Genomic DNA, 26,340 nt, shown 5'->3' on the forward strand with positions numbered 1-26,340 from the left:
GTTAAAATATAATAATAATAATTTAATAATTTAATTTAATCATTATAATAATATCTGCCTTTAGAAGATAGCAACTGATCAACCAACACAAAATAAACTAAGAAAATATTGAACTGCGAACAGAATTGATTTAGATAAGAAAGCATTTTCCTATAGGTCTTTAAATGACAAAGACAAATAAGCCTATATACTTTACTCTTTGAATAAATAGTTTTAAGATCAAGTCATTTAAATCATATTTAAACTTGGAAGGATCAACATCTTCAAGACAAACATGACTGAGTTTCGGGTGAATAGTAACGAATGCTGCCATCTAGTGGTTGTTGCTGATTTTGAACTTAATTTTTCCTATAAAATGTTCTCCAAGTCATCTGTTAATCTGTCGTTTAAATGTCGTTTAAAGACGAGTATCTGCGATAACAAGTAACATGGCGATTGTTGACTCAGATAAGGAAAGAAGAAAGCTGAGTATTTGCCGGATTTCCGTTAAGTGACGTCACACCTCCGTGTAGAGATGTACCTGTATCGGGGCGTGGTCTGTGGCGAGCGAGCGCAGCAAACACGCAACGAGATAAGACGATGGACACTTGTGTGTAAGCTGAGCGGGCGATACTTTTAACATTTGATCTTTTATCTGCTAGTTTTAAACTTCACTAGTGTTAGGTCGACGATGGCGCGAGGATGTTTACTCGCCGCGAGCCTCCTGCTGACTCTGCTGAAACGTGAGTTCACACTTTTAGTTTAATATTAAGTTAAAAATATTACGCTATAATCTGGTCCAAATACAACTTTTTAATTGACTCTTTATTGTCAAATCTCATTGGAAGTATCGCACACGTGACTATTCTCGACAAACAATCCTGGTTGTCGAGAAAAAGGGAATATCTTTAAATAAAAGATAAATATAATTCAGGGCGTTGCGTTGTTTAAATTCTTACTGGTGTAGGTTTATTTTTAAACATTGTACAAACTTATTTACCTTAACATTTGAAAACGGCTCTCGTTCACCTGGTTTCAGGTAAAGACGTTTCCTGTGTCATTGTCTGTGTCACCTGTTATTCTGGTTTTACCGCTTTGAAAATAGAAACCCAACATCACCGAAAAACATTCCTTTCTCTCCTCCCCCTCCCTTTTCTATCAACCTGTCCTTTTTTTTACGTTCATTGTTGTGTTTTTTGTTTTGTGTCGTCCCCACCTGCAGTCTCCAGGTGTATCCAGGTGGTGGTTCCTCAGCAGGAGCGCAGCACAGCCCTGTTCGCGTCTGTGATCCTGCGCTGTGACTACTCCACCTCAGCCAATGCCCAGGATGTCCTGGTCATCTGGAGGTACAAGTCCTTCTGCAAGGACCCTGTCCTGGAGTACTACTCCACAGGTGAGCGCCCACGTGCCCCTCAAGCTCAGACGACGTAACCACTTGAGCTAATTTCCCAGTAGAATGTTTTCAAGAAATTATTTTTAGATTAGCATCTGATGTTACCAGGGCCGGGTCTAGGCAGGGGCAAGAGGGGGCCTGGCCCCCTCAAATAAATGTTGTGCCCCCTCAAACTTACATGTAAGTAAGTAAGTAACGGCACAATGCCCCCTCAAGATTTGTGGCTGCCCCCTCATACATGCCTGTCTAGACCCGGCCCTGGATGTTACTAGGTTTTTGGGACGGATTGACCTACTTTTAGCAAAACATTTGTTCAGAGACGTTGAACAAATGACATGAGTCATGAGTGTTAGTGACGCTGTTGAACTGCAAATATATATGTGTATTCTGTAACTAAAACATAACCTCCCTGGTGGATGAATTGTTTCCTAAATAGCAGGTTTTTAATCCAGATTAAATGGAGACAAAAGTCAAAATGTTTATGTGATTATTTAGCAATTATTTACACATGTTTCGCCTTTGTCAGCATCACAAGGGTTAACAGAGCTTCCAACAGAAATAAAAACATGAAAAGTTCCCCGGTGTGACACGTCCCTTGTTAACACGAGTAATATTGATTTAGTTACTTGTGAATTTACTGAAATTAGAAGGATATTTGATGTTCAATTAACTCTTTTGTAATGTTGTCAGATAACCTCTTGTTTATATTTTGAAATGCTATTGCATTTATAATATTTACAATTATACCAAAGATGAGATTAAACCTTTTAAGGTTTGCTTGGTATTTTGTTTTATAGTTTGGTAAACGACACAAATATTGTGTTGTTGAATCTTTATTATCTCTTTGATCAACTTTGTGTTCAGTGTTTTGTGCGTCAACGATAATGAAACGTGTGTTGTAATCGTAGCGTACCAGTCTGCACTGCAGCTGAATCAAGACCCCTCCAATGACTGCCCCGACCGCCAGAGGACCGTTCGTACCATCGTCCAGAAAAAAGGAACCAATCAGCCGATTCTTGGTGCAGAATACAGTGAACGCAAGATCACCATCCAAAACAGTGAGTTCCTTCTTTTTTTGTTTGTCAGTAAATCTTTTTTAGACGTTCACTGACCCCAAAGAGCTTCGTAGTAGTGCTTCAGACCAGACTCGGGTTTAGGAGTTTGATAATCATGGAGTTTTCCTTGACTTGGATGATGATCATAAAGTATGGTAGGGTACTTTATTGTGGCGGGTTCTTGTTAACCAGAACAAAATTGTACTGGACTTCATTTTTCACAATTAAGATACACATTTGTTTATGAGATAGTTTATCTCATATGTCTTATTACAACTCTTTCTGGAAGTTTGAGTTTTAAACTCTTAAATAAAAACTCTTGGTATGACTTTCATGTGCCTGGAGCTCATCATTTATGATAATATTTTAGTATAATAACCATCAAAACACAAGGTGAATAACTTGAACTGCATAATATCATGACTACTTCAATTAAAATTATTATTTTATGTGGTTAAAATGATGTGGTTATGTCAGTTAGAAGACTTTATGCTTGCTTTCACATCACCAATCATCGCCTCCTCCTTCTGGCACTGCCTTTCCCCCCATATTTCAGTATTAATATTTGCCTCATAACCCATACATTAGCTAGTATCTGAGGTGTTGGTTTTAGATTGCACTACATTCCTAATAATAACAGAATTACCTGAACATTGCTGAATGACAGTCCAAGATTTGACCCAGTAAAACGAGTCAATGATTGCAGGTGTTTTCTTCTATTTTTCTATTGTCCAAAATAACATTTCCTTAATGGAAATTTGTGGGAAGAGCTGGTCCTGTTTTTTTGTCTAAGGGTTCATGTCAAAATACTAAATAGTATTTTGGTGTTTTTTCTATGTAAGATATTTTGGTGGCTTCGGAGAGAGTCAATAAATCCAGTATAACAACAAATAGACAATTTCATGATTTTATACATATTTAAAAACGTTTCTTTTGTGCAGATGCTGACCTGGTGATCAATGAAATCATGTGGTGGGACAACGGAGTGTACTTCTGCTCAGTGCAGGCTGCAGGAGACACCTCTGGAGACTCGGACAAAGAAATCAAACTCATCGTCTACCGTGAGTGACTCTTTATTATTATTATTTATTATTATCATTAAAATAAAAATGGAGACTACTACATAGTTGGGTTATATTAGCTTTTTTGACCATAGCAAAAATATTTCCCGTATGTCTGTTGTGACAGTTTATCAGGATTTAGGAATATTTTACTATTTGCTGCAATATAAACATTGTATCACTAAAGAATATGTGTAAAAATACAAAATAACTGCATATTTGCAAATACATTTTCATAATCTATCATCACAACAGGAAATGTTTCATCAAACTTTTGTGTTTATTTAAACAAAGATGAATGTTTCCAAAGTTATCCGTCAAATGTTTAAAGAACGATCAAAGATGACTCTTCTTCTCTTCCACAGACTGGTTGACGGTGTTGTTCATCGTCATCGGTGCACTTCTCCTCATCCTCCTCTTTTGCATCTGCTGCTGCCAGTGTTGTCCTCAAGCCTGCTGCTGCTACGTCCGCTGTCCCTGCTGTCCTCAGCAGTGCTGCTGTCCAGAAAAAGGTAGATAAAATAAGGTTATTCTAGAATCTCTTCTCTACACTAGTGGCCCAGTCAGGTTACATAGTTGTTGTAGTTCTTTAATCAAGGCGAGCATGTTATTCTTCCTAATGCCTTTGGCGCCATCGCGTGGCGCTAAATATAACTGCTCTCATTATGGTGTTGTCTCCAGCTGTCATGCAGCATCGCATGATGAAAGACGCTCAGAGGGCCATGGCTCCTTGGATGGGGGGTCAGCCGCTGTACACTCCCATGAGCCACATGTCCTCGTCGCAGATGAACCCTCTTCTTTACGCAGGTAAACGAGTCAACTCTCCGGAGCTTCACAAACAAATCACTAACATTTCGAAAAAAAACTGTGTTCTGTGATCCAGGAACTGCATCGGGGAAAAGCATTCCCATGAAACCCATGCCTCTTCCCCATCCCCAGTCCTCGGCCTACAGCATGCCCGCCCCCAGTGTCCACGGGACCAACACCCCCGCTAACAACCAGATGCTGGATTACCTGGAGAGCCAGGTTCGGGGGATGGATATGGCCAGTCCACTGCTCCAGGTACGAGTTTCCAGTTCTCTGCCCTGATTTCAGTGAATTCAAATAAAATGTAAACGGACGTCAGAATAAAACATGTGGTATCCTTAGGGTCCTCAACCCTTTACTCCTTTGATGTAGCTGCGGCAGTTTAGAGAGGATTGATAGATTTTTAAGGTAAGGTAGAACTTTATTGATCCCTCAGAAGGGTCTCCTTCGGGAAATAGTTTTTTCCAATAGCCACAGCAAATACAGCAATTTTTCATAAAAAATAAATCAAAATAAAATAAGAACAAGAATAAAGAGAAAGAACAAGATGATACAATCCAAGTCTAAGGATAAAGAACAAGAACATAGATCAAAGAAAAATAAAAAAGACAAAGGATACAAAGACTAACATAGAACAGAACATCCAGATACTTTTACTCCACTCCTGCCCCCAAACTCAGAATTGTAAGATGGATAGATTTCCTTTATTAGTCCAACAAGGGGACATTTTAGAGATAAATGAAGACATATGAACAAATAATAACCTTTTTTTTGCTTATTAATTTCACTTTTTGATTGAAAAGTTGTTTATGAGTACATAATATCATGTGACACAATTCAATCTCGTTTTTTTTCTTACCATCTCATTGTAAAGTTTCTTCTTCTTCATCCCCACCTCAGCAGCAGCCAGCTCCTCCTCCTCACATGCAGCCAATGCAAGTTCCTCCTCATCACATGCAACCGATGCAAGTTCCTCCTCATCACATGCAACCGATGCAAGTTCCTCCTCATCACATGCAGCCGATGCAAGTTCCTCCCCAGAACATGCCCATCTCGGTACCCTACTCCCCCGGGCCCCCAAGCATGATCTCCGGCCTGGGCGAGGGTCCCATGGAGCGTCGAGTCATCACACTTCCGCCGATAAGGGAGACGCACGGAGGTAGGAAGCCCCCTCCTCCTAAGTCCCGCCCGCCCAGCTCCAGTGAGAGCAGTCGCAGCGGTTTCGGGCGACGTGAAGATCGCGGAGGAGGAGCCGGTAGACGATACCCCTCACCCGCCCGCTCACGGGGGGTTCCCAGGAGCTATAGCCAAGAGTCGCTGGACGGAAGGGGACCGGGTTACTCACGAGGAGGTCCCGAGCCGATGAGATCACGCTCCAGGGATGACTTGTTTGACGGCAGGTCGAGAGGGAACTATTCTCCTCCGGCGTCCCGCCGGGCGGGGTCCTGGAGCTCGGACGATGAGGGCAGCAGCCGACGGGGCGGCGGGAGGCGAGGAGGCGGCGGAGGCTGGGTTGACAAACCTCCCAACTACACAGAGTACGAGCCCGAGCAGAAGCCAGGAACGAGGAGGAAAGGGCAATATTCTGTAAGACACTCACTGCTCTAGTCCACAAAAAAAAGTCTCAATTTTAATTTCCTCCAACACGTGCACACACGCATATATTTAAATTGATGATTTCATTGACAAGAATCTAAAGCAAGTGTGTCTCTCTCAGGACAATGTTTCTCGCAGTGGCAACAGCGTCGTCATCTGAACGTCCGCGGCTCTGACACGCCCCGTGAAGCCCTGTAAATGGAAGCGTACCTCACTAGAACGATAGTCTCATCAAGTGCAACACTTTTGTATTGTGTGTGTGATCCGGATGTTGGTGAGAAGAAACACGTCTGTATCCCAGAGAGTTTGGTTATTTGACTGATGTAGATCAGTAACCTTTCGTTGTACAGGTTCATGTGTGAAGTTTCAAGACTCTAAGGATCAGTGCAATAACATTACGGTCTAATGGTTAACTAGGTGAAATTGAAGTAGATTGACTTTGTGTAAAACTGTTATTTCCTTTTTTTTTTCCTACTGGATTTTTTTTGTGGATTGAGCCATATTCACAAAACCAAGATTGACAAAATGTTAAACTTCATCCCTAGTCATGTCCCACTGAAGTCTTGATGTATAATGTGTGTCAATGTATGTGTGGAAATGATGAAATTAAGTTTTATTTTTTGATCAATGTCCACATGTGCACTGCAGCAGTTCTATCTAAGGGACCCTGTGCTGGTGGTCATGTTGAAATGTGTATAAAGTTGTTGTTTTTTTTGCATCGTGTCTTGCATTAAAAATATTTTTATTTTATTTTTGTGTTTTTTATTTCTATTAAAATCACTGGAAATATTTGTAAGTTAAGGCTGAACACATACAAGTGTGAGTAAGAATGATACAAAAAATAAAAAGGGTCCCATTTGAGTTGTGTACTTATTTTGGTAGCCAACTTTTATTATGCAACATGATGATCTTGTTGACCTTTTATTTCCATCACTTTACAAATATTGCTCATGATTTAACTGACAATGTTGTTTATTCCCTCACATGTCAACATGCATCATATTTCTTTGAATATTTACATTTTTAATATTGGACAGGAAAAAACAATTCTCGTTCACAACCACACTAAAAACCTCGTCATAGCTTTAATAAGACTCAATCAAATGTGTTTTATCTTTAGCTGTTGTGCAAACAAATTTCCTGTGTTAACGCCAACTCACTGATACATACATACATAAAATAAACATATAACAAAGTTATGATCGGGGTTTTTTTTTTAAACAATTTTTATTTTGCATCAAAAATGTTGCTACACGTTATCTAAAATGATCTCATTGTAATGCTGTTAATGGAACCGTCCAATAATTTTAAATTAAAATTGTAATCGATATAAGTAAACACCGTTCTAGTGTGTAAAATTAGACCTTTTGTTGACCACGTGATCAGTTTTAATAGTCGTTAAAAAATGCATTGTAATTTTTCGTAATAACTATTACTATTTCTCCACTAAACATTGTTTAATAATTACACTAAAACTGTATAGTGCAAAAATAAAAATAAAAACAAGCTTAAAAAAAAGCACACTCTAACTAGTTGTAGAAGTCGCGCTCGGATGACGTCACGACGAGAGGCGGTTCAGCTTTGCCACGTCGGTCTCAGTGCAGCAGCAGCAATTACACTGTTGCTCTGCAAAAAAAAGCCCGGAGCTTCAACTTTCTATCGGCTTTTTATGGTCTCCGGAGAAGTGACAGCGACCCTCCAGCACCGCCGTCGTGTTCGCGGGCCGCCACAGCCGCGGCTCAGCCGGAGATACTGAAGCTGGACTCGGCAGAAATGTTCGGTTCCCCCGCGGACACGTCCGGCTGGAAGCCGCACAACTGACCGATGCATCCTCGTCCTCCTCGCCCTCCCGTGTTCTCTGTGAGTAAATACAACTTAAATATACGTTCATGTGTTTCAGGGACGCCACGTGAGTTCTTAGAAAGGTGCTGTAGAGAAAGTGGAGAGAGAAGAAGAAAGTGCTGCCATCACTGCTTCAGTACATGTCATAGCAAGTCTGCAGGGAATCAAACACCATCTACTTTCCACGACATTCATCTGAACACAAGTCACACGAGCTTATCTGTTCCATCCAACCGTTCCTGGACTTACACATCACTTTTTTTTTTACACTCTTTCTAGTTCCTGCTTCACTTTTGAAGTCGTCCCTCCCTCTGCAGCTGTAGCTGAAGCTTCCACCTCCAGTAGTGATCCTACTAGATAGATAGATAGATACTAGTGTCAACACAGAGCTGTAAACTCCACAGTTATGTATTAACTGAGGTCTGAGTTGTCACTCAGACTGCTGGGGGCGGAGCTACGTTTACTCACAGGGCAATGGGGCCAAGATGAGCTGAGAAGATGATAAAAAAACAGGTCCTGATGTCACCCTAGAGGACACGTGATCAAAAACTACAGCACCATATATACATTAACTCAAGTTCAAGTCAGTCGCTACAATGTGGTATTGGCGCCAACGGTCGATGACTAAAGTTCAAAAACTGATATCCAACATTTATTACAGCTTCGACGGTTGAACTTCCTCTTCCATCTTGGATTCAGTTTGAAACGCTTGCTGTGTCTCAAATCGCATACTTGCGTACTAAAAGTTAGTATTTTTAGTGCGTAAGTGCGTCTCAATTCTTAGTGTGCGAAAGTACTAAAACGCCCACAAAACTGAGCATGGTTCGATGGACACTATCTACCCTAAACGGCCGCCATCTTAGTGACGTTGTTAACGGAAGTTACGCTATATATATATATGCATATATATATACATATACGTACAGGTGTATTTTCCGCAGCAGTAGAAGGATGACACTTCTTCGGTGCTGATACCAGCGTAAATATCTCGCTTATATTTCGATTCTCATATTTGTTATTTATTTTTACAAACTTGCAAAACGTGCTGCCAGCAGGTGTCGGCGATAGCGTTCCAACAGCTGGTTGCAACTATCTTTAAATAGAAGTAGAAGAAGAAGCTGTCATGTGATTTCCGGTTAGTGTGTAGCAGCAGTGTTTGATTAGATACTATCTGTGAAGAATTTGTGTACTAGTTAGTATGTACACTATCCTGATGCATACTAACTTCTAGTATACTAAGAGAAGTATGCGATTTGAGACACAGCAACTGTCTGACTCGAGCATCCACTTCCACTAGTGTGTAATGAATGAATGAATACACGCAGCACCTTATATTACAAGGATCAACTGGTTAAAACTGTGGTCGACATACAGTAGGATTAAAACGAACAATCGAGTATATTTTCTCTCTATTGCTGTCGTATGAATCAATTGCTTGTTGTAACTTGTTAAATTCATTATTTAATTTATTGTTAGTCATAATAATAAAAAAAATAAGATAACCTTATTGGCACTTCAACAACAGATTTACCAAACCGTCATGTTACACTCCAGCTTGAGCAAATACGATCATACTGGATATTCAAGGAACTACCCAACAAGCTAGTAAATATACTTGATATTTAAATAATTGTAAAGTCGACCCGACCAACAACCAAGCTCTATTCAGTCGGATAATACAAGTAAAATAAATTAAGCTCCTACAGATTCAAATACTCACCTTACGTAACTTTATAGATTTTTTTCACATGGATGTCCAAAGTGCCATTGGAAGGTCACTTTAACTCGATTAGTGTTGTTTTCAATAGAGGGATTGAGGAATGTGCAGAAGTTTATTCTTGGTATATGTATTTAATATTCAGGAGCAACTAGAACTGGCGATATAACTATTCTTGTCCTGAAGATGGATCAGAAGTCCTGCAGAAGAGACGATCATTGGTAATGATGTCACAGTGCATGTGCAGATGTCAGGAACATCATTTACAAACGAACACGCCACAGTATTCATCTTCCTGTGGTTCTGGTAATGCTTGTGCTGCTGATGTGCTTCATTCATGCTCTGTTGATTTATGTTAAAAATATGACACCATCTACTGCTTATCCGATGACAGGAAGGAAGAACTCGTTTTGACTGGAAGTCACTCATTCGTCAAGTAAAGTAGATAAAGTAAACGCACTTGCTTAAAGTCAAAACTTAAGCTTATGTTGAAACTACGGAATGTTTGATTTAGCTATTCAGGGGTTTTGAGTTGCAGAATTTTGAATTCTTTAGCATTTAAAAGTTGGTGGTTGTAAAAGAAATGATTAAGCGTCTTAGAAACTACATATCCTACTGTCTTCTCGGTCAAAGATGGATGATAAATCCTCTCTGGAAGTTCTTTTTTGCACACAGATCGGGACTGAACCCTACACACTTTATTGGCACAAAAGGTTAGAGTTCATATCATGGTGAGGGTAAAGAGGCCAGTAACAGGGACTGATCCTGCATGCCTTCCTCTTTGAAAGTGACTTTCTATAAATGCCAGCTATATAGTTAATGTAAAAAAAAAAATTGGACTGAGAAATATGTAGACTTGAACACAATGAGGAACTGACACTGCGATGCATGTGGAGACACAATCACATGCTGAAACACTTGACACTCCAAACGACAAACATTGCACATATGCGTGAGATAAACAAGTAACTTTTGTGATGATTTGTTTTAGTAGAAAGAAGGAAGTGTGCACTGACTTTCGGGATACGATCAAAACATTTTCCCTTATTAGATAAACAAGTTCCACATTATAGTAGCAAAGTATACAAGGTCGTAGCCTTGTGTCATTGTATGTGTTGAAAGTTTATTCATTTAAAGCAACTTTGAGTGAGCAAGAAATTAGACGTTGAAATATTTGGCCTTGAGTATGATTTAATATCCCTACTGATGTTTGTAAATGTGATACCATGTATCTACTGTGTGACAAACATTAAGTTTATTGGATTTTTGTTTTTTTGTATTTGCTCATGGTGTAAGGCTACAAGACAACAGATGCGTAGTTTGACTGTGTCAATGTTGTTCCAGCAGCCATGTAAACAGGCCAGGGAAACGGTTGTTAGATACTGATGTACAACTATAAAAACGGTTAAATTGATGGAATCATAGGCCAACATGTAAGTCGAAGCAACTGGCGGTCATTTGTTGTCGTTTTCATCTTCGTCTTCGTCCACAAAGACATGTAAAAACATCCAATTACCTCCAAGGTTCTGTTCTGTAACGTCCATCTTTTATTGAAGCCTCGACAAGAGGAATTGTTGAAAAAAAACATCTATATTTAAGCTTGTTTTTCTAACTATGTTAACTCTTAAAAGAAATAGATTCTTTTATTTTTTTATTTATTTTTTTATTTTGGGTGAACAATCACTTTAAGTCAGTGATGCATTTAACAGAACATATTTTGAAAAAATCGACAGGTTTTCCAGGGAAACTTTGTTTTTGACATGAACAGTTCTGAGGAAGAAATCTTAATTAAAGTGTTTTTCTTCAATGGCTCTATGATGTGGTTCTGTTGGCGACCAAGACCTTTACCCTCTCAGAGGAAATACTGCAGGCAAATGAGATCCTTACCGAGGTGGATCAAGTATTTTGAGGTCTTGTTCACAAGTGAGGGAGGGATGTAGTGTTCTGATCGACGGATGCATCAGTGCAGCGTCTTCTGTCATGATGTCACCGTGTTGGTTGTGATGAAGAAAGAGCTCGGCCAAAAAGAAATACTCTATCGTGGCCTTGGGTCCTTATTTTCCATTAGACCGGCCATTCACTTCCACTGCCATGTTAAAACCAAATAACAGATGCAATTCTTTCAATAAAAATGTAATTGAAGTACAAGACATTGCAACATTGCTAGGTCATAATCGAAGTCCGATCTGGCACAACTGCCGGTTCTTATCTTTACATTTTTGGGTTTATCTTCAAACGTAACACTTGAAATTATTTTTTTCATGCTTTCATTGCTGACATTTAAATCTCTTTCTGCAAAAAAAAATAATATTTATTCCAGCCACTGTTAAGTTAGAACTAAGCCAAAAAAAAACAACTATATTTCCAGTTTAAACCTGCTACTGGAAGTGAATTAACGTACTTGTAGGAAATGAGGAAGTGTGTGTACATATAGTCAATTGAGTTATCTCTGAAGGATGAAGGGAGAAAATCTAACCAGGGCTGACTACATCTCTTATGTGCCGTGACCTGACTTTAGATCAGAGAAATGTAATTCTTTGGCAGTTTTGACCTTGTCTTACATACATTTACAGTAAAGTGATTATTCCAGGCTGAGTTGGATAATAATCCTGATCATAATGTTCCTGGATGCTAGTCGGCGTATTCTCGTAGTGAGTTAATTAATTCAGTTTACCACCATGTTTTTATTTTCATAATTGTAAAAAAAATATGATCAGAAACATTATTAAGCTTAACCCCAGTGGTAGCAGTTTCACTCAAGACTTCCCTTTTTCTGCCTATGTCATCCAGTTTCAACTGAAAAAAAACCCACAATTCACTGAGTTAAGATGCTATCTGTCCTGACTGTGTCATGTGCTTTCTTCCCAACTTTAGCTTTTGTAGGAGTATGACCAAGTCACCGATAGTCACAGCTGAGACCATGTCTGAGATAGATAGATAAAACTTTATAACTGTTAAACAAATGTTTTACTACATTTTTTTTCAGTGAGAATGACGTTGTTCACCTTCTCTTATGCTTCAGTATCAAGTGAAATCATCTGAATGTTTGACAGTGACACAGTCAATAGCCTGAAGTGATCTGAAAAAAAGATTAAAGCAAACCCAAACATACTTAAAATAAAATCTAAATACACTCCCTTTGGTGGGTGTGTTTGATTCGTGAAGAGGGATGTACCTTTACTGTCCGAGTTGTTGCCTAATGATATGGCTGCTGAATGATGTGCTGATGTTTCTTCCTCTGTGTCCCCCCCACAGTGGTCTTGGTGTATATGGTGGACCTCTGAGGAGAGGGGGAGGTCTGCCAGTGGCTCTCGGTTGACGACGCCTGTGGTTGCCGAGGGAACCGGCGACCATGCCAGGAGGTCGCAGGGGTCCCAGCAGACAGCAGCTCAGTCGCTCTGCCCTGCCATCCCTGCAGACTCTGGTGGGAAGCAACCTCGGCAATGGAATGAGCTTCAGAAACAGGTACTAATGCGACGTTGACTCGTCAAACTAAGACACGCCACGGTCCAAATTATGAGTCGATCTATGGCTTTATTCTACATTCTAGAGCAGGAAAATGACATGAACTGTATTTTTTGTAATATTTTAGGTTAGTTGTTAGGATTGAAGATCTCTGCGTTCTAGAAAACTGTCTTTTGAACAGCAAAACCTAAACACTGATCCTCCTCAGACATAATATTGACATGATCATGTCATTTTTATAGGGACTTAACACTATAGTAAAAAATGGACTCATAAAAACTTCACAATATTAATCATTTGAGCATGAGATCAATTATTTGGAAGTCAACAAGCAGCGGCACGTTCATTTGAAGTTGAGTTTTATGAGCCTGCATAACATATACACACCATGACAGATGCAGGTTCAACTCACTTGAAAAGGTTTCGAGCCGCGCTAACGTTAGCTTACCACATGTTGCTGTTTGGGACAAAACAAATGGAAGTGAAAGAAACAATGACCTAACCAGATGAGTCTTCACGGACCATCAGGACAGTATGCGCTAAAATTATGGTGGTGGTAGTTCGTTCAGGTGCTTGAGCTATACAGCATCATGATGCAAAATCAACATCTGTACGAAACACTTATTCCCAGGGAGGGCTTTGGTTCTCTTGTGCCACCAAATGCTTCACTAGTACTAGTACTACATGACGTTTGAACAAAAATCAGTAGAGAGAATTTGTATTGTTACAGTAATACTAATAACAATACTAATACTGTTATTGCACTTCAAGTACACTTTGAGTCTTTTTTTATTGTTTATTTTTCACATAAAACACCTTAGTTGGTTTACAGTTGTAAGTGTGGTTGTACAAATGCATCCAACAGGCTGTCACTCTGGGATTTATTATTTATTTAAGGTGACAACGATGGCAAAAAACACAAGCTGTTTGCCTTTTGTGCTCTTAGCTGTAAATAACCAGTGAAGGGAATGATGATAAAGTGTAATTGTATGTATGTAACATGTTAGCCGTTTAGCTTCTGCTGCAAACAAGCTTAACATACAGACTTGTTTAAGTTTTTTGTAACAATTCCACATGTTTAGGCTTCAATGGTGGACATTACAGACGAACAGTTGAAGGTAGTACAGTAAGGCCAAAACCACCAGTCCATCCTCTACTCAGAAGCTGCCATCAGCTTTCTGGTTTCTACTTAGAAGTCATTTCAAGCTCACTTTCTGGTTGATCCTAGACCACAACACACTTCAACAAGTTTATTTCAAACTTAAATAAGAATGATCCCTTATGTTGTCCTATCCTTGTGGTCTAGAAAAGTGCTCTATAAATACTAATTACTTACTAACTTACTTACATAAAACTACTACTACTTACTTGAATGTAAGTATGTGTCCACTTTATTAAAACTTATAGTAAGTAAGTAATTTATATTTGTAGAGCGCTTTTCCAGACCAGTGTCACTTTTTGCGCTTATACGTAGACGTTTTTATTTGTTCAGGCTTTTCCTTGATTTTCTGGAACTCCTGTTGTGTTATCAGTTTTATCTTTCCCTTTAAAGTATATACTTTATTGAATATTGTTTTGATTATTTAAGCGCTTTGTGACCCTGGTCTGGAAAAGCGCTATACAAATAAAAATTACTTACTTATAATAAAATATATACTTTAAAGGTCAAGATGACAGCGAGAACAACACAGGAGTCTCAGAAAAATCAAGGAAAAGCCTGCGCGATTCAATGCCTTTATGACAATATAAAGGCATTGGTTTCTTATCGGCTGATAATATAGTTTGTCCTTTGTTCACCTCTGTTTTCAGAACCCAATAAAGCCACTATCATCATTAATCTTTTTCCATTAAATGCTTTTCAAAGTCCAACTTTTTAGTAAATAGATCGAGACATCTAGAGTAAGTATGTAAGTATATGTCTTTCCTCCACTGGCAGTTTTTTATCCTATAATGTTGAGAATAACCATGTGTAGTTAAACCACATTACTGTTTGTGGTCGGTTTCTTTAACCTCGTGTTGTGCTACTTCACTCACTGTTCGAGACGGAGCCAGAACTTGTTTAAGTCACAAACCCATTCTGTCATGATCTGTATAAAGACTTCTTGACCCTTCCTAAGCTTGTTCTGCTTCACATGAAGTAGTTGGTAGTGATACAAGTATTGATTCCGTAACATTAAATGTGTTGAAAATATGTAAAATGTTGAACATCAAGGTTCAATTTGGGGCCACACAGACCAAAAATAGAAGTGAAACTCGATGGGAGGTTTTATGAAACACAAAAGATTTACATCATTTTGCATGAGTCTTGTGCGTGACAAGTGTTTTTGTTAAACTTCAAAGTTTCTCAAATAAAAGCGACATGTCTTTCAAGGATGGCAGGTTTTTTTTACAGTTGGGTTGTAATATGTATGTACAAGTGACACCATGGAAGCGTTATACAGTATTGCAATAAACCTTGTTGGTTATAAATCTTAAAATCTACCTTTTCAAGAATAATAAAACCGTGTAAAACAAAAGTTTTTCTTTTTAATTCACAATCACATCTTCACCTTGTAAAAAATCATGGTAGCTTAATAATTGAATATCAGGCCGGAGACTGATATTTATCAGAACTAGAACACAATGGTCCAAGAACTCTGCTGTTTGCTGTCTTTATCACACACTCCTTTCCTTTTTAATTGTATTTTATTTGTTTAATTTTTCAATGTATTTAATTCATCCTATGCTGTACTGTCATCACCTGGAAAAAAAAACCCTGTGTTGTGTTGACAACACTGGCTCTGATTCTGATCCTGAAAAAGTTCAGAAGCAACTTTTGTTCAAACGAATTGCCGCTTCGATTCTACCGTTGTTTTTTTTCTGTCAGGTGCTGCAACACTTTGGGTCTTTCAGCCCCCCCGCTCTCAGCCCTGATCACCCCTGGACCTGTCTATCACGCCAGGATCCCTGAGCTGCCCCTGGACAGCGGACTGCTCTTTGAGTTCCAGCTCTTTGTGTATTTGCTGGTGGCCTTGTTTGTCCAGTACATCAACATCTACAAGACAGTCTGGTGGTACCCGTACAGCCACCCGTCTGCGTCTACCTCACTTGTAAGAACCAATGCTTGAACACGTTCTCATGTTAAACTTGTCACATCCACCATAATATACTGGTAGATGCTAACTGGTAGTTATCTCCCCTCAGAACTTCCATCTGATGGACTACCACCTGGCTACCTTCATCACAGTGATGCTGGCCAGGAGGTTCGTGTGGACGGTTGCTTCAGAGGTAAACGCACAGATTTCAGTTCCCGTGGAAAGCACTTTTAAATAATATTCTTTTTTATTTGGTTATTCTGTCCAGGTGTCTCAGAAGAGCGGCAAGTCGCCTCTACGGTACTGGACCCTGATCATAGTTCGACTGAGCGTGCTCACCCTGTGTGGCTGGGTGCTCTGCTGGACGCTGGTCAACATGTGCAAGAACCACTCTGTGCTCAACCTGCTCTTCCTGGGATACCCGTGAGTCTAGACCACAGCTTTATAGACGTCCGCCTGACAACACTAGATTTTTGTGTTATTGTTTGATGAAAACTGCTTCATGTTTCAATGTGTTTGTGGGTGAGCAGATCGATTCATATTTTTAAACTCTGAAAACACTAGACTCCCCTCATTATTATACATATTATTTTATGAAATATCCTTGATAGTGATGTGCTTAATAAGACAGCAGGTGGCAGTAGCGTTACAGAAACGGCTCACACAGTAGGGAAGAAGAGTCACTTGTTTATGATAATACAGTACGAGGTCTTCATACCACTTTAATTATAGTATTGTTGGTCAGTGTTTCAGTGATGTATGTAGTTGATGTTATTCTTACTTCCACTCTTCTCTCATGTCTGTTTTCTTTAGTGTTCTGTCCCTGTTAAATGTTTTTGTTCTACTGCACGCGTGAATTTCGCCGCTGTGGGATCAATAAAGTCTAATCTAATCTAAGGTTTATCAAGTAGGTCAGACTTAGCGCGGCTAAGAGGCCACATGCAGCTTTTTGTCTGTATGCCCTTTAATGCTGCCTGAATGAGGTGACACTATAAAACTAAAAACTGCAAAGCTTTCAATTTCCATCATTCATTACTAGTCATAGTCCAATTATAACTGCAAAGGATTTGTCAAAGGTTTTTGCAGTATTGTCCAAGGACTTCACTCGCACATGACTCTGGATGAAGTCGTTACTGCTTTTGTTTGTTTTAAACCAAATTATGTCCAAACATCATCCTTAAAAGTTGCTGGAGTCGACTGTATCCTCTCGTCCTCAGTCATTGCTTTGCTTTGAGTGTATCCATTTTTCTAACACAAGTACAAATAATACATTACACCTACATTACATTACACCTTTATTAACCCTTTTTTTTGTATTTCTTAATTCAAATCATAATGACTTGGCTTTCTGACATCATTTCATCAGAAAAGTCATTGCTGAACTCCTTGTTGAATTTCTCTCCCTCATTTCAATCTAGATTTGGCGTCTACGTCCCGCTCTGCTGTTTCCATCAAGAGTTGTCAAAGAGTACGACGCCCCCGCCAGACTGCGAGTACTCGGTGGAGCATCACCCCGAGCTAACAGAGACCAGCTTCTTTCGGCCGCGGGACTTCCTCTTTTTGTTACGAGAGAACCTGAGGGAGCAGTTTTCCAGCCCGCCGCTCATGCCCACGCACAGCTGCCCGTCGCACACGCAGCCCAACACGCCGGATCTCATCCGAGGCGAGGTGGAAGAGCTGAAGAGCGACTTCAACCGACGGATCAAGGAAGTTCTCTTCAACTCGCTCTTCAGTGCCTATTATGTGGCCTTCCTGCCGCTGTGCTTCGTGAGGGTGAGTTTCTGTTGGTAACCGTAGTCGTTACTCAGGTGCTAAGATCGGCTTCTGCTTCACACACAGAGCACCCAGTACTACGACATGCGCTGGTCCTGCGAGCACCTGATCATGGTGTGGATCAACGCCTTCGTGATGCTGATGAGTCAGTTGCTGCCCCCTCGCTACTGCGACCAGCTGCACCGCTCGGCGGCTCACCTGGGACGCTGGCAGAAGCTGGAGTCTGGCTCCTACAGCAACACACCTCAGCACATGTGAGTTCTGCACAGTGACAATAATGCATGATTGAAATGATGAATTGTTTTATTGCCATGTTGTTCTCAAGCGTTGTTTTTTAATAAGTGATTTGAATACTTTCTATATTGAAAGGTTTCATTTGTTTGTCACAATTACCAACTTTTTTATAGTGAATTTAAAAGGTTACACACACAAATAAATATTGAGTTATGAACATTTATTATATTGAATAAGTAGAATAGAATAGAATAGAAAAGAAAATCTTTATTCATCCCCAGAGGGGAAACACACTTTTACAACAGCACAGTTGAAAAAAAATAAAGTGCAAGGAAAAAAATAAAAATAAAAGAGATAATACAAAATAAAATAAAAACGATCTTAAAAATATACAATTATTTACAAAATTAGAAATTTAACACTATTAACAAAATACAATAGAATAAAATAAAAATAAAAAATGTATATTATATTATAACAAATATCCATAATTAAATTATATTATTAAAAATAAAAAAAATCAACTTTCAATATATAAATTATTTCTTCAAATTATAAAAATGAAAAAAATAAAACAGAATTATTCTAATAAAGTCATTTTGAAATAAAGTTTTATACATTAACATTTGAAAAATTGAAATATTCTAATACATCTGATATACTTCCACACACTCAGTCAGGTGGTTGTCATGAGTTGTTGTTCTCCTCCAGGTGGACGGCGAGCACCGTGTGGCCTCAGGGCGTTCTGGTACGACACAACCGATGTCTGTACAAAGCAGTCGGACCCAACAATGTCGCTCTCCCTGCCGATGTTTCGCACTCAAGATTTTACGTGAGTTTCTGTCCTTTTTTTTAAAATAAACCAGTGGGGTCAAACTCCATCACTCAAGGAGCCAAAATCCCTTTAGTTGTCTAAAAATACTGGTTGAACAAATAATTTATTTACCAAAATGTCTTTAAGATTAAAGCATGAGTCTGATTCTTATGACTCTTAGATTCTCAATATATCTCAGTCATCTCTGTGTTTGTCCTTCTCTTCCTCCCTTCAACATGATTTTACTGTTATTGGAATTGTCTGTATAATTGTTGACATCCCTATATTTCTTAAATACCAACATCTTTATAGGTCACGATGTTAACATTAATTTACTTGGATTTGGGACAACCATCCGACCACATAAAATGACTCCAGTCGCTATCAATAAGATTTTATATCTGCGTAACTTCTAGCTAGAAATTCTAACATCCTCTGAAGGAGACACTGGCCTTGTGCATGGCAACCAGCACTTGTGCAGGAGGGTCGAGCTGATACGGATGAGTCCATATTAGTGCTTGATAACATAGAAAATGTCCTGAACTTGTACAGCTGCAGCGTCATTGAATGAAGCATGAGTTGCAAAGTATTGATTAAAAATAAATAAATCAGAAATAGGGCCGTGTATTGGCAAGAATCTGGAGATATGATACATATCACGATACAGGGGTAATGATATGATTTTTTTGGATACTGTATGAACAACGCTATATATTTGTAGTATTGTCCACGTTCAGGATCTCGTGGGATTTCATCGTTCCTTTAGCTACGGAGGTGATGACTGCTTCCATCTAGTGCCCAAAGTTTAGTTGCAACACAAAATTAATTAACTGCGTGAATATATAAACTAAATATGAAAATATAAAATAACTATGATTTCAAATGGATTTTAAATTAAAATTTCATATTCGTATGTAATTTTTATTGTAGTAAATATGAATACAGTGCTGTTACCACATTTACAATGTTTAAGTGTATAGATATGTTCTCACACCACTACTCAGAAAGTATTTTTTCTTCAGCTTAGAAGGCTGGTTGGGAATTTTGTGCGATTTATTTCTTTTTTTTGTTTTATTTTTGGGTGGTCAGGGACTGCTTCTGCATTAAGTAGCGGAGAAGAGATATTATTCATCACACTTTCAAATTATCCTTATTATGAAATTGAATAATCTCTGCTCTGACATTATAAACTGTTCCTACACGTTCAAAAATAATTGTCAATAACTGACGGATCATCATTCAAAAAAACGGATCTTAGTGAAAAGTTACAAAAGCACTCTTTTAGCATCATAAATGCAGTTTCCTCTATCTCTGTACAACCTGCTGCTTCTGACCCCTGAACTTCGTCCCTCCTTGTCTTTGGCCAGTTTCTCTTCCACAAGCCGTTGCGGATCCTGAACCTGCTGATCTGGATCGAGTCCAGCGTGGTCACGTACCAGCTGTACTCTCTGCTGCGCTCGGAGCGCTGGAACCACACCCTCTCTCTGGGCCTGGTCCTCACCTGCAACTATTACGTCCTGTTCAAACTGCTGCGAGATCGCCTGGTCCTGGGCAAAGCCTACTCCTTTTCTACGTCCAGCAACGACCTGAGTCTCAAGACGTCATAGAGGTCACGGCTGGAGGTCAAAGGGACAGACTGTGAACTCATAAACAAGTTTTGATACGGTTCTATTTTTAATGTTTATATATATAAATATATACATATTTAAAAGAATATTTTATTTTGTATACTATTTCGCCGGGCATTACCGCACTGACGACTGACAGTGTTATGTTGTTGCTAGGCGACAGCGGAGTCAGGGGTGCCGAGTGAGTCTCACCAAAGATATTAAGTGCATGTGGCCAATCACAGAGTGAATTAGGTGGAAGCAGACAAAGTTTTGTAGCAGTGGACGGAGCCGTGTCCGGGTTCTTCAGCTCTGACATGGAAGCCTTCAACCACATTCAAAGGAGTTGAATGAAGAGCCCGACTTTACCTTGTCGCCATGGTGATGGGATCACTGTTGTGTCTGCGCTGCGCGAGCAAGTTCAGACAACAGTGGTGTTGATTCCCTGGAATGTTTGGTGCTCCTCATTGAACTCTCCTAAAGCATCCAAGTATTACTGCAAACTCTTTTCTTGGCAACGCTACGGAAGTCTATCGAGGTCATCGGAATATTCAATGGTTGGATTTAACATTTCAAAGGTTGAAACTTCTACTTTTTTATTGAAATGTTTGACTTTTTTTCAAGCATTTTTTCAATAATTAAATTCAAAAACGCCGACATACTTCATTTTTTTTCATTTGTTGCCTTTTAAATTCAGTATAGTCTGAATGAATATATTCGTATATCTGTATTGAATTTGAACGGCAACAAATCAAAAATATTGAATTTAGAATTTTCATTTTGTTAATTATTAGAATTACAATATCAACCTGTATTTATCAGTAAAATGTATTTCGAAGACATTCAATTATTATTTTTTCAACTATCAATAAAAACAAATATAACCTTTTAATATACAAAGTATTTTATCAAAGATTCAATAAAAACAAATTCATCTTTTTAATAGAGAAAGAATTTAATTCAATGATCCCAAAAAAAACATTGAATGCGTAGAAGAAAAAGAAAAGCTTTCAATACAAAAATGTAAAGCTTCAACATTTGACATCTCAAATTCAACCATTGAATATTGTTACGACACTGATATACTTCCATACAAGGACAACATGGCACCGACCAAATGGAATCGGACAAAGCTTCTTCTGTCGTGGGTCACGATCTGTTTCTCTCTCATCAGCGCTGAAGGGTCGCAGCAGTTCCAACAAACGCCCACAGCTGTCGACCAGAATGTTTCATTTCACAGTATTTGATTTTAAATAAGTGATCAACGCTTCAGGTTCTCTCTTCATTTCTTTGCCTCCTTTGAGTTTGACTCAAGCTTCAGTTTCGCATCATGATTGTGTGACGCCGTGGGCCTCCAGAAAACATTGTCTAATAAAAACCCGTGGATCATCTCGGAAACATTATGACCACCGGTCTGAGATGTTCACGGGTGTAGAGAAGGATTGGAAGTGAGCAACAGGGACGAAGTTGGAAAACTGTTGATGGATGTAAATGTGAGAAAAATGAATGACTTATTCATGGAAATGCAAAATAAAGCAGTGGAACGGTTTATTTGATGTTAACAAGTTTTTGTGTACTCTGTGAAATCGAGTTACTCTACTCGCCACTAGTTGGAGCCAAAACCTAGCGTTGATGACGTCATACAAACAGACGAAGAATAGAGTCGTTTTTTTAATTCGGTTAAACAACATTTAATGATTCACAACCGAAACAGGAGATTGTAAGACAGACATCCGGGAGCCTTTCGTGGCTCGCCAATACATCCAGAATGAAAAATATACATTGAATAGCCGTAACATGACCACCTGACTAATAATAACGTTTTACATTCTGCAATCTTTATTTTTCATTTTTCTTTCTGGAAATAATACCACATTGTAGGGGGAAAAAAGAAACTTTTGCAATAGTTGGCAAGTGGTCGTAATGTAACAAACTTTGTTTCACTGAATTTATTGAACTGCAACCTATAGTATCTGTGCAATAACGTGTAACAATGAAAACGTGTAGTTCTCTCCATCAGTCCAGATGTTCTGGTCCGACATGTGCTAAAAAAAAAACAGTCGTAATCTTGTCTTTTACCATTTTTTCTTTCTTAAGACTCTCTTCTCCATACGTTCCTAACAAAGGACCGGACGCCATAAAGTCACAGAACGTCCGTCAACAGCTACAAGAGGAAATAGTTTATTAGGACTTTGTTCATTCGAAGGTAAACATCCGATGGAATGTTGACGACCGTGATCACTACACCACGTCCCTGATGATCTTAGTGGGACAACAAACATCTGGCTACATTAAAGGAACATTAAAAACTCTTGTGAAGACATGGATGAGAACTTGAGTGTTTTATGATCTGAGCAGTGGGAGTTAAAGTTGATGCTCAGTGAGCGTCTTGAAGTCTCTTCATCATCCTTCCCGACAGTCCACGAAGTTCCCTTTGATCCAGTAGCAGATCTGGGCGTACTTAAGGGGCGTGAGTCGGACCGCCACGTTAAACTCCTTGGACGTGCCCTGGTGTTCCACCCACTGGTGACCCGAAAACACGCCGATGACCTTGCGCTCCCAACGCCGCCGCCGGCCGTCCCACATCCGAGCGTAGACCCCCGACCCGCTGGCGCCGGGCTGAGCGTCGCAGTGCTGGTACAGCAGGTCCGGGGTCTCCTCGCCGGCCCGACAGAAGCGGTACATCAGCTGGCCCGGGCGGTCGTGATCGTACCCCGAGAACTGGACCCGGCGACCCGGCAGCCGGCGGGACGAAGGGCTGACCCCCAACTTCATGTGGCGCCGCTTGTGGGGCTTCTTGAGCTCCAGCAGGGCGTAGTCGTAGTCCATCCCGATGTCGTTGGCGTTTCCTTTGATCCAGCCTTTGGGCACGTGTGTGCGCTTGGCCCGGATCCACTGGAACTTCATCTTGTCCGACGTGGGCCGGGTGTAGACCCCTCCGTCCACTGCTCTGGTGAAGTTGGCAGGAAGGTCGGGCGCAGAAGACTCTTTTTGCCTCGGCTTCAGGAACCCCACTCGGAGCCTCTGGGCTCCCTTCACGTAGTTCTTCCCGTCGTGGACACAGTGAGCCGCCGTGAGGACATGACGCTCCCCCACCAGGGTCCCGGAACATCCGGTGGACAGTTTGACCGCCACCGAGAACGGATACTTCAACAGGAAGATCTGCCCCGCGATGCTGAAGCGGTCGTCGTGGCCGAAAATCTGCCGCTTCCGTCTCACGTGGGACTTCGGAGTCTTTCCGCCCGACCGACCCGGCTGTGCCGGGGTCGTGTTGGGGTCGTAGCCGTAGATCCCCACCGCGGTCTCCGTCAGATGTCCGCCCGAGTGCAGCGTTTCGTAAGATAAGAAGCTCTTCAGGTCCCAGTAGCTGGGCCTCGGAGCTTTCTTGTGGCATTCCGGGTCACACGAGGAGGCCACGTCCAGGCGGGCCTGAGACAGGAAGCGAGGGTCCGGCTGGCTGCGGGTCACCTGCGGGAGCACCACCGGGACCCGCTGGAGAACCCACTGGGGGTGCACAGCGGAGACGACGGGGAGGAGGAGGACGAGGAGGAGGAGGCTGGTGAACCTGAGGATGGAGAGAAGAAACATTCATTCCTGAAGTCATGATGGACGGGAGCAGCGGGAAAAGCGGGAGGAATTTGGCAGCTTCAGACTTCCTCTGCTTTAGAGCTGCCAATGGAACACAGGGGCAGAGATCAGGCGTTTCAAGCACTGGTGGAAAAATTCCTCTGGTGGCCTTTGGGGACCAAAGCCAGCGGGAGCCGCCATGAGCTGCTCCCGAGTGTACGTTTGGAAGCGTCACAGTTAGAGAATTGGTGGAGAAATATTTCCGGCTTGAATTCAGATCAAAGATAAATCTGGGAGATAAAAACCTTGGTAAAGTTAATCCGAACTGCAGGTAAAAACCGAATCTGACAGCATTTTATTTTTTTATTTAGCGACTGGACTACCCGAGGATTTTATTAATGCGCTGATGGGATGTTGACTAAAGTGATAACTAAGGGATATGTCAGTTGATCGCCACTAGAGGGAGACATTTAACGTCTCGTTCTTTTCCAACGTCACTAAAATGTATTAGTTAAGTAAGTAAGTAAGTAATATTTATTTATATAGCGCTTTTCCAGACCAGGGTCACAAAGCGCTTAGTTAATGAATGTTTGTTGCTCAGTCTTTCAATTTATTCATCGAGTTTTTGTACACAACTGTGATCTGCTCTTTCACTGGCATATTGTCCAAATGAATAATTTTGTGACATTTTCACCAATGGATTTCGCTTTAACAATTCAATTTCCTTATGCAAGGGTTTCATACAGTGGCTGCTGAGGGGCCATCAAGGAAATGTTGAAAAAGTATAAATATGCTTTTTTATATATATTTTTTTCAATATTGACTTAATGAATGAAATAACTGATCGTTTTTAATGTGTATTTATACATAAGTGAAAAAGCATTATTGAGGCACAAACATAACATAACCATAAATATTTGAGGAAGAAGTCAGGAAACGTGTTAAAATAAAGCAGGAAATGGCCGTTGACAGTCTCTGACCTCTGTTCTATTCTATAATAAACTTGAAGAGTCAACACGGCTCAGGTGAGATTGAAACGACTTCCCCTTATTCTGAGCAAGACTCTGGTTTATTTTGTGATATTACTCCGTTATATCACAAAAACCTTTACCCATCCTTCACCTACACACTTTTATCTTCGTCCCTGATGCCTCGTTCTTCTACAAAACATCCTTTAAAACTCTGACGCACCTGCGCATGTCCGGCCTCTTCAGGTGAGCTGCGGCTCACCACGTGACTTGAGAAAACTCCGGTGTGGGTCAAAGTTCTTCTCTCAGGATCGGGTCACTTTGTCTGGTCCACGGAGGTTCGGACAAGTGGGCAGCAGCAGCAGCAGTGGGTCTTCATGGTGCTGCTGGAGAAGGAGAACTCCCGGCACTGAGCCTCCGCGGAACCAGAACACTCGAGTGGGCCAGTCCGTTGACACGGTCACGTGACAACCCGCCCCTGTTGTGTGAAATGACCGTGAAATTGAGAGAACGTCAGAGAACGATAAGTTTTAACGATAAGCTTTTAATTATTATTGCTTTTAAAAATGTTTCTCTACACTTTTTTTTGGCTTCTTTTGTAATAATATAAGTTTTTCTAATTATAAAATATTTAAAACAGATTCCTGAATTTGTTTTCCCATGAGTATTAATTCATTTAGTTAATTAAAATATGTATTATAAATTAAAGATATAAATCTTAAATTTCATATTTATTTAGTATTGAAAAGTGATCAAATCTATGCCTTGTTTCAGTGATGCATTTTCCATTATGCTCCCTCTGTATGTACTGCTTTTGTCGACTTGACAAAATGTACTTTTTTTTCTCTAAATATTAAAAAAAAGATTGACCACATCATACAACATATAGCAAATTTAAGATTAAAGATGCGGAAATAAACAGTGGACATATTTCCATAATAGTAATATAAATATACAACAAATTCCCCTTATATTATACTTAATAAACTCTAATTACTTTTGTATAAACAATTTTATATACATATTTATATATTCAACTATAGTTGCTTTCTTTATAATAAGTAATTTGTATTTATATAGCGCTTTTCCAGACCAGGGTCACAAAGCTCTTAAACGATCAAAACAATGCTGACTAAAAGATATACTTTAAAGGTCAAGATAAAACCGAGAACAACATCCAGATTTGTTCTTTCTATATCCAGTTCTGCTCCTCAATATTCTTTGTTAAAAGTAACTTTTTCAAGCTGCTTCTGTCAATGATCCGACCTTTTGCTAGCATGCTAACATCTATCATGCTATCTGTTAGCATGCTAACATCTATTATGCTAGCTGTTAGCATCCAGAGGACCACAATTTCATCCATGCTGTATGTCTCAATACATGCATAT

The 26,340-nt window shown here is 40.0% G+C and overlaps 3 protein-coding genes across 5 annotated transcripts; 2 read left to right on the forward strand and 1 right to left on the reverse strand.

Moving 5' to 3' along the window:
* Window positions 1–542: 542 nt before the first annotated feature.
* On the forward strand, window positions 543–6,752 carry LOC148076530 (immunoglobulin-like domain-containing receptor 1). Of its 2 annotated transcripts, none has more exons than XM_087793871.1 (9): window positions 543–722; window positions 1,202–1,372; window positions 2,281–2,430; window positions 3,369–3,488; window positions 3,854–4,000; window positions 4,170–4,295; window positions 4,372–4,550; window positions 5,196–5,882; window positions 6,013–6,752. In XM_087793871.1, exons 1-9 carry the CDS (start codon window positions 671–673, stop codon window positions 6,049–6,051), a joined length of 1,671 nt encoding a protein of 556 aa, XP_087649997.1. In that variant the 5' UTR covers window positions 543–670; the 3' UTR covers window positions 6,052–6,752. The 2 variants fall into 2 exon arrangements, with proteins under 2 accessions (XP_087649997.1, XP_087649999.1); XM_087793873.1 differs by having other exon boundaries at window positions 5,199–5,882.
* Window positions 6,753–7,452: 700 nt separating this feature from the next.
* Window positions 7,453–21,966, forward strand: tmem39a (transmembrane protein 39A). Of its 2 annotated transcripts, XM_087793874.1 has the most exons (9): window positions 7,453–7,751; window positions 12,706–12,915; window positions 15,782–16,004; window positions 16,099–16,182; window positions 16,258–16,412; window positions 17,408–17,762; window positions 17,829–18,016; window positions 18,708–18,828; window positions 20,178–21,966. In XM_087793874.1, the coding sequence occupies exons 2-9, from the start codon at window positions 12,803–12,805 to the stop codon at window positions 20,415–20,417; spliced, it is 1,479 nt and encodes a 492-aa protein (XP_087650000.1). In that variant the 5' UTR covers window positions 7,453–7,751; window positions 12,706–12,802; the 3' UTR covers window positions 20,418–21,966. The 2 variants fall into 2 exon arrangements, with proteins under 2 accessions (XP_087650000.1, XP_087650001.1); XM_087793875.1 differs by lacking the exons at window positions 7,453–7,751; window positions 12,706–12,915 and adding an exon at window positions 14,760–14,822.
* Window positions 21,967–21,994: 28 nt separating this feature from the next.
* On the reverse strand, window positions 21,995–25,376 carry LOC148076532 (serine protease 23-like). The gene is made up of 2 exons (XM_087793876.1): window positions 25,176–25,376; window positions 21,995–23,982 (listed from the first exon to the last, which is right to left on the reverse strand). Exons 1-2 carry the CDS (start codon window positions 25,181–25,183, stop codon window positions 22,821–22,823), a joined length of 1,170 nt encoding a protein of 389 aa, XP_087650002.1. The 5' UTR covers window positions 25,184–25,376; the 3' UTR covers window positions 21,995–22,820.
* Between the last annotated feature and the right edge of the window lie 964 nt (window positions 25,377–26,340).

The sequence above is a fragment of the Callionymus lyra genome, chromosome 6 (genome assembly GCF_982586985.1).
Source record: "Callionymus lyra chromosome 6, fCalLyr1.hap1.1, whole genome shotgun sequence".
Classification (NCBI taxonomy): domain Eukaryota; kingdom Metazoa; phylum Chordata; class Actinopteri; order Syngnathiformes; family Callionymidae; genus Callionymus; species Callionymus lyra.

Coding starts and splice junctions, on each gene's coding strand:
- tmem39a (XM_087793874.1), top strand. CDS start 12,803: ATGCCAGGAGGTCGCAGGGGTCCCAGCAGACAGCAGCTCAGTCGCTCT. Junction 16,413..17,407: donor CTGCTCTTCCTGGGATACCC/GTGAGTCTAGAC, acceptor ATTTCAATCTAG/ATTTGGCGTCTACGTCCCGC. Junction 17,763..17,828: donor TGCCGCTGTGCTTCGTGAGG/GTGAGTTTCTGT, acceptor CTTCACACACAG/AGCACCCAGTACTACGACAT.
- LOC148076530 (XM_087793871.1), top strand. CDS start 671: ATGGCGCGAGGATGTTTACTCGCCGCGAGCCTCCTGCTGACTCTGCTG. Junction 723..1,201: donor CCTGCTGACTCTGCTGAAAC/GTGAGTTCACAC, acceptor CCCCACCTGCAG/TCTCCAGGTGTATCCAGGTG. Junction 4,001..4,169: donor GTGCTGCTGTCCAGAAAAAG/GTAGATAAAATA, acceptor TGTTGTCTCCAG/CTGTCATGCAGCATCGCATG.